The sequence below is a fragment of the Fulmarus glacialis genome, unplaced genomic scaffold, assembly GCF_000690835.1.
Source record: "Fulmarus glacialis isolate BGI_N327 unplaced genomic scaffold, ASM69083v1 scaffold26932, whole genome shotgun sequence".
NCBI lineage: Eukaryota > Metazoa > Chordata > Aves > Procellariiformes > Procellariidae > Fulmarus > Fulmarus glacialis.
In genome coordinates this window covers 3780-11337 of record NW_009198846.1, presented here as the reverse complement: position 1 = coordinate 11337, position 7558 = coordinate 3780, and the positions used below count along the sequence as shown (strand labels likewise).

Sequence of the window (7558 nt, the reverse complement as noted above, 5' to 3'; positions counted from 1 at the left end):
GGCAGCACCAGCCCAGTAGTACTAGCCACCAGCAGGGGTCAGTGGTCCGGGCTGCCCCAGCCCGGGGTCAGGGCTCCTCATCTGTGATGTCCAGGATGCTGCCCAACAGCGCAGTGAAGGTGGGGCGCTCCTCGGCCTTCTGCCATGCAAGAGGGAGGAACCCTGCTGGAGCCTGCCAGCTGCCCCACTGCTCCCTGCACCCCACGGGAGCTGCAGAGCTGTGTCAGCCCCCCCAGGGCAGCTGGGGGTGATCACGGAGGGCGAGAGCAACTTACCTCATGCCAGCAGCTGTACATGATGGCATAGACCCGCTCTGAGGCCTGCTGCGGCCGGTAGAGGCGCAGGCCTTGGATGACATGCTCTGTTGTCTCACTGTTGTTAAACCTCTCATAAGGCATCCTTCCCAGAGAGTAAACTTCCCACATCAGAACGCCTGTTACAGGAAATGGCAGGGACAGTTCATGGCATGGGAGCGCCTGTGCCTAAAGCTGGTATGCAGAGGAGCTCACTGTTGTTGGGGCACCCTCTTTTCCTGACCTCTGAGTCATTAATGCTGTGCTCTTACCAAAAGCCCAGATGTCAGACTTGCTGCTGAACTTGCTGTACAGAAGCACTTCAGGGGGAGACCACCGCACTGGAAACTTTGACCCCATGGAGCTTGTATACTCGTCATCGAGAACGTACCTGCAGCAGAAAAATGAATCAAGGTGCCCAGCTTGGATTTCGCATTTCACTCCTCTATGCAACCGACCAAGCCCAAAAGGAATCGACAGCTCTCAGAGTGACCAGAGGTTGCACTCCGCATGGGTTTCAGCAGGCAGAAATGTCCCTTTGCAAACAAGTATATGTTAGTCAAGATTGGGAAAGGGATAGGGTGACACAAAAGCATAGCAAAAAGGGGATGTGGAGAGGGGGGGAAAGAAGAAGCAAAAAGAGGGGGGAAAAGGGATGGGAGAAGTAAGAAAGGGATGGTGGAAAGTGGAGAGGCAGAAGGTTGAGCCAGATAGGTGAAGCAGAAAGACAGAAGACTGAGGAAAAGCAGAGCTGGAGGATGGTGGGGAGAAAGACTAAAGTGCAGAAGAGACTGAAGGAGGAGATGGGGGATTGAGACAGGAAGGTGACACAGACGTATCTACCAGACCTGGAAAGGCCAAAATCTGATACTTTCACAATTCCTTGGTCGTTCACCAAACAGTTGCGAGCAGCCTGTGGATGGAGAGATGGAGGCAGTCATGCCTACCTGCTTCTGCCTCTCCCATCCCCCTGTACCATCTGGAACTTCATCTCACCCCCACCCACTTAACACTTTGCCTCACTTTGTCCTGCAGGTTCACCTGGTTTGGGGCAAGCTACAAAGTCCTCAGCAAAGACAGCAAGAGAGGCCTCCAGGTATCTTGTTTATCTACGGAGGGGCGACTTCCCTGACAGGATTTTGCCTGAACAAAGCAGCACCAGGAGGAGATCAGGTATGGCACCTAGCAGGACTGCAAGCCGGCAATGCCAGCCCAAGGCCTGCAAACTGCAGGCTCAGCTTTTCACAGGGGTTGAGAGGTCCCTGTTCATGTCTGAGCCAGCGATGCTGCCTGTGCTGTCTAACGCAAACACTGCCCTAGCCATAAATGCATTTCCCGTCCCCTGGAAAACTACCTAGTCCTGCCCTTTCTGCTGTCTCTGCTAACTCACTGCAGAGCAGTGACTTCAGAGCATCCCGCCTATGCTCAGGTGGGCAGGGAAGCTTAGAGGGATGTTCTGCAGAGACAGCTGCAGAGCTGTCTCTCCTCATGTTGATGAACTAGCTGGACCCTGTCTAGGAAATGCTGTGGCTGTCGCTGAGCTGGAGATGTGTCCTTCAGCCACAGCCCTACCAGGTCTCGGTGCAGGAACTGCTTGGATTCCAGGTACTCCATAGCTTCACAGACATCCTTGCACATCTCCAGCAGCTCAGCAGGCTGGAACCGCCGCCGAGTTTCCCTCAGGAAGTTCAAGAGGCAGCCGTTGGCCATGTACTCGGTGATGATGAAGATGGGACGCTGCTTTGTGCAGACCCCATAGAGCTGCACCAGCTTCTCATGAGACAGGTTCCTGTGTTGGGGGCAAGAAGGGCAATTCTGAGCATCTAGAAGGCCAAGCAGCAAAAGAAGCATCTGTGAATAAAGAGAGTTTGGGAAGGGAGGGTGCTCCTGGCCAGCCGACGGTGGAAAAGCTCACCAGGGAATCAGCACAAAGGCAGTAGGTTCTCGGATGCATTTTGCAGAGTGTGAGGCTGCCTGAGACTGTCCCTCCACATCACCCAGGAGTGCAGCCATTCTGGCAAGGCATATCCAGCACTGACCTTGCTCACCACTTACATCATGACTTTGGCTTCGTCGATAAACTCATCCTCTGACATGGAGCCCTCCCTGATCATCTTGATAGCAACGTTGTATTGGCCTCTCCATTTCCCGTACTTCACCACGCCAAACTGCCCCGTTCCCAGTTCCTTCAGGAAGGTCAGATCCTTCGGGTCAATTTCCCACGACCCTAGGACAGAAAGTGTGAGCATAATGTGGGTGCAGGTGACCTCCTGCAGGGTGTTCCCAGTCATCTGATCTAGCAAGGCCAAGAAGAGCTCACGAGCATGTGCTGCCTGAAAAACCTTCCCAAAAAATCCATGAAATCTGAGATCTGTTCCTCCAGGGGATGGGGAGCAAAGTAGCTTGTGGCATCTCTTGGTCAGTACTGTCACCAGAGGGCCAGTGAGTGTTGGGAAGTGATTCCTGGGAAGGCTGTGAGCCCTGCTGCCATGGGACATCCAGGATCCCAGCCCCAGAAAGTTACTGCTGGTAGAGATGGGCCCTGCAACCAGGGAACCGTGAGGTAGCCCAGGCCAGCTTACCATAGCCAAGGCCAGCTGTGGAAGGAGCACTTTTCTGGTGTTGAGACACGGGGTACTTCAGTCTGGATATGAGCCCTGAAACACAAAAAGGTAGATTGCCACACCACGCTTACCTGCCATGTTCCAGCAGGGAACACAAGCCTCCTGCCTTCAGAGCAGGAAGGTGAGGATACTGTCATGTCAGTAAAAACACTGCTGGCTTCACTCTGTCCCCCATACACTGACCGGCAGAGTTGTGCTGATGGTATGTGATGAGCTCCGGGATGGTGTTGAACAGGTGCTTTTCTGCCAGGTAATACTGATTCTGGGGGGTGCAGCATACAACGTAATGGCGGATTGTACCTTGGGGGTCTCTGGAGAGACAGTACAAGAGACAGTCAGCAGCATGGGGAGGACAAGCAGAGAGTGATGGGTGCCTGGAGGGGCCCTCTGAGGTACGAACAAGCTGTTCTTAGATCCACTTACACAGAGGACTTGGCATAGACGGAGACAGTGTATTTCCCTGTCTTGCTGGTGGAGTCTCGGACAATGAAGCCCCCTTCCTTACCCTAAAACAGAGAGGGGAGAGAGGACGGGATAGTTATGGGGAGGCGTGACTGTAACAGGCAAGACTTAAAGTGAGTGAACATCACAACATGGCTGGAGAGGGTGCGATAAGTCAGAGGAGTCCTACTTCCAGTCCCTGCCTGGGGGGCCATCTCCTGAAGTGACTGCCAGGAGGAGGTCACATTGGGGTAGAAATGTTTCCTGGGGCTGTTGGGGCGACATTCCCCTCCCAGTGCAAGCCAGGGTTGGTGCCATGCTGGATACAGCGTGACAGCAGCCCACGGAAGGCTGGTGTGTAGAAAGGACCCAGCCTCTGGAGTCAACACTTACCTCCTGTTTCAGCAGTTGCTCTGCTTGGCTCCGTGTGATATTCTTTGAGTACCACCTGGAATAGGGACACAGTCATCAGGGAGATCACTGCAGCCACTGCTGTCCCCAGCCTGGTCTGACCCTGGCCCAGCCAAGACAGGCAGTGCAGAGAGCAGGGCAGGGATGGCTGTCATGGGGCCAGAGGCTCTCGAAGGCTGTACAAGAGGGAGAGCGACCCAGCCAGGCTGGGCTCGCAGGCTGCGTAGGTTAACAAAACTGAATGTACAAAGTCTCCAACCAAGCGCAACTTGCCATGTCCCTGTGCCTTCTCTTACTCACTCAAATATCTCCAGGGAATTGCTGGTTTCAGTGACATAGTTGCTGGGGATATATCCTTCTCTCCTGCAGGAGAAAAGGGGCTGGTCACACACTGATGGAGGAGGCCAAGGGGAAAGCAGGTTCCTGTCCCAGAAGACTGAGCAGAAATGGGCTCAAAAACCTTGGCACAAACCCATTTTGGTTCATGCTTGGGGAGGGCTGATGCCACAGCCTGCTGCAGTCTCCCTCACGTTCCTCCTCGTGTGCCATCCCATGTGGGAGCCCACAGGCAGCCTGTCCTAAGCCCCGCAATGCTGAAGGGGTGTGTTTGCCCACCAGTGCCTTGGCACCAGGAGAGGTCACCGTTGCAGGGCGAGTGCTGTGGGCAGTGGGAGCTCTTACCCGTTCTTGTCACGGGCTTTCCACCAGGGCAGGTGGCTTTCCTCCAGGATGAAGTACTCCTCGCCCTTCTGCAGTTGCAGATCCTGTGCGTTCATCGGCAGGTAGTTGTAGAGGGCCACCACCTTCTTCATCTCGCCTGCTGTGCTGGGGGCCGGCTCGGGGGGCAGGGGCTTCATCACCATCTTCCCCAGAGCGAGGGAGAACGTGGGACATAGTGAGGCTGGCAGACACACTGTTTCCGAGGCGAGACCCTCCCCAGGCCTGGCAGGGCAGTGGGCTCAGGCCAGGTCAGCGCAGCGTTTGTCTCAGCTCCCACACATATCTCCACCAGGAGACCAATCCCCACCCAGCATTTTTTATTCGAACATTTCCCCTTTGGAGACCCATCCTCACAAAAGATAAGTGTTTTCTCTCTACCTTTTGGCTTAACCTGTGACTCCTCCACCCTATATCAGGGTTTCTCTATCCTCCCAGCTCCCCCTGGGGAACCTCAGGGGTGAGATCATTTGACTTTCCTCCAGGCCTTTGGGCTCCATCCGCTGGTTCAAGCTCCTTCTCCCTTAGGGCACCATCTTGACATCCCTTTCAAGAGCAGAGCCCTGGCTTGTACATCTCTGAGCAATGCCCTGTCAGTCATTGAACGTGTTGGCTTTTCCCAGGTAGACCTTTCCTTAAACACCTTGGAGCAAACCCACATGCTGATGCTGGCCCCTACCTGGTCCTCTTCAGGAGTGGGGGGAAGAGGCTTCTTTGTCTTGCGATGTGACCGCCCAACTTTTAAACCTTCAGAACAGAAAAGGGACTAAGGTGAGAAGAGATCCCCGGCGTTGTGCTGCGGTGATCCCCTGGGCTGGAGACGGGGCAAGGGGAGGGTGCCCAATGTCTTACTTCCATTCCTGTTTTCCAGGATCTGGCAGCCCATGGCATTCTTGGCTGTCTGGGAGCAGCACAGGTACTGGCCATCAATCCAGAAGCAGGGGTGATACTTCTGTACCAGGTCGCTGTTGTACCGGATCACTGTGGGAGAGGAGGGGAGAAGTGTGTGACCTGGGGCTGTGTCCCCAGCCTGCTGCGGAAAGCTCTCTGCTCCCTGAATGCAGATGATCAGCCCCATTAAATCATTTCATCCTCTGCTGTGCCACTGATACACAGTCACATGTGGCCCTGCTGGCTGGGTTTCCCTCAGCTCATGTTTTGGTGCTGCAGCTGTGCAAACCCTGTGCCATGAAACCGCTAGCTCAGGGAGGGCCAGGCCTTTCCTCTCAGATTTGATGAAAGCTTTTCAGCAGCTCTGCCAAAGGACATGAGCGTGCTTGGATGTCCAGGTTCTGCTGTGACTGGCCCTCCTGCCAGCTGAAACGTCCAGCATCCCCTGGGCTGCTGAGGTCCACAGTTCACAGCTCTTTTGAACCCTTTTTTTTAGAAGTGGGGAGGGAGGCCAGTGCTGTGCCTGGCTTGTCCATGGGGCAAGCAGGGCACTGTCACCATCCCCTGCCTGCTCAGAGACTTCCCTTGCTGGGAGATTGTTCCCTTGCCAGGCAGGCACCGACCAGCTTCCTCGTACTTCTCTCCAAGCTACAGGGACAACTGGATGTGCCTAAATACCACCGCAGCACGGTGCTGGCCCACAGCGGCTCCATGGGGTGCAGAGAACCCCTTCTCTGGTGGGGCAGGATGAGGGCATCTCGCCAGCAGAAGGCCAGCATTTTCTCTCTCCTTTTCCCTGTGGATTTTACACTGGCTTCAGCTGCCACAGCAACTCCCCTCCTGTAGCAGGGAAGTGGGGAGAGGCCTTGCTGCTTGCTGGGGCAGAGCAGCAGGGGTCTCGTGAAATAACTGACTTCCCCGTTATCAGCCTGCTTTGCTTCCGCCTTGCTCGGGCAAACTTCCCTGTGTCAATTCAAGTAGCTAATCTCGCCCCACCAGCACAAAGCCACAGAAAGACACACATACACCAAGAGACGCATATGGGCAGCTCCAGCAGATTTCGGCCAACTGCAAGCACCCAAGCCCCTCTGTGCAGTGCTGCTGCAACATGCTCTCAGCTCTAGGAGGTAGCACCCACATAGCTAAGCATCAGCTCAGCAGCTCCGAGCGAGGCTCAGGGTGGGTTGGGAGAGACGCTCCCTGGCTTCCAGGAGGCTTTTTGTCCGTATTTCCTAAAGCACTGGGGGCTCTACCCTCACCTTGCATGCCAGTACAGCTGTGTGGCCACATCTGCTATTTCCTCTTGCCCTCAATAACTTCTAAGCCTGCTTGAACTAATTTGGAACAGGCTTGTGAGAAGGCAAGAAGCCTCAGCTGAGGTGGCTGCTGTGCTGCAGAAGTCAGAGGGTAACAGAGGTGAGGGTCCACCTGCCCCGGGCAGGAGCGGCTGGTGTCAGCTCAGGGATTTTAGGGAGCGTGCTTGTGGGGGCATGGCCTTAGGAGTACGCTCGTCACAGGAGAAGTTTCTGATCAGCACTCGCTCTTCCATAGCCATGGGATAATGTAACCACGACATAGCGAGCCTCCGGAAACCTGGTGCTCTGGGTCATGCCGCACGCACAGCCGATTGCTTGTGTCTGCTTTCCGAGGGAGCCGCACAGCCCCCAGACTCACCGTTCTTCAGCTGATGGATCCAGCGTTTGCGCAACTCCTCCGTCGGGGAGAAGACGTAGAGGGGCCCTTCGTCATATACCACCTGCAGGACCACACATCTCAGCACCCCGGCCGGGGGTCTCCCGGGGAGGACAGGGGCAGCTCGCGGAGGCTTGCGGCCACCCTGAGCAGCTGGTGCAGAGCACAAGTTGTGCCGGTGTGTGCTGGCCCCGCACAGTGCTCGCGGGACCATGACGGAGAGGTTATAAATAAGCCCCCTCCCCCAAGACTTTCCACTTCCTTCTCTGACTTTCAGTGTGTTGGGGGCCTTGCTGGGTGCCAGCAGGGGCAGGCAACTGGGTTGGGGGATGAGCAGGCAGCCGGCAGACAGCATGTCTCCAGCATCAGCCAGGGGACCGAAAGGGGCAGGACAGATCTCAGAAGCAGGTTTCCATCTAAGCAGCCCCCTTAAATAGAGCTGCCCAATTCCCTGGGGCTCGCAGAGGCTCACCTGCCTGCCCCACACAG

At 55.7% G+C, this 7558-nt stretch overlaps 1 protein-coding gene across 1 annotated transcript in view; it reads right to left on the bottom strand.

The window, feature by feature from the left end:
• Positions 1 to 65: 65 nt before the first annotated feature.
• Positions 66 to 7558, bottom strand: part of BTK (Bruton agammaglobulinemia tyrosine kinase) — a 10497-nt gene continuing 3004 nt past the window's right edge. The window contains exons 5-19 of the mRNA XM_009573055.1: positions 7052 to 7133; positions 5339 to 5467; positions 5166 to 5233; positions 4451 to 4632; positions 4070 to 4132; positions 3752 to 3806; positions 3341 to 3423; positions 3101 to 3228; positions 2876 to 2950; positions 2349 to 2520; positions 1866 to 2082; positions 1142 to 1206; positions 566 to 684; positions 276 to 433; positions 66 to 139 (exon numbers count right to left, since the gene is read on the bottom strand). Coding sequence (XP_009571350.1) covers positions 68 to 139; positions 276 to 433; positions 566 to 684; positions 1142 to 1206; positions 1866 to 2082; positions 2349 to 2520; positions 2876 to 2950; positions 3101 to 3228; positions 3341 to 3423; positions 3752 to 3806; positions 4070 to 4132; positions 4451 to 4632; positions 5166 to 5233; positions 5339 to 5467; positions 7052 to 7133 — 1668 coding nt within the window. The 3' untranslated portion in view covers positions 66 to 67. The remainder of the gene's footprint in view (positions 140 to 275; positions 434 to 565; positions 685 to 1141; positions 1207 to 1865; positions 2083 to 2348; positions 2521 to 2875; positions 2951 to 3100; positions 3229 to 3340; positions 3424 to 3751; positions 3807 to 4069; positions 4133 to 4450; positions 4633 to 5165; positions 5234 to 5338; positions 5468 to 7051; positions 7134 to 7558) is intronic.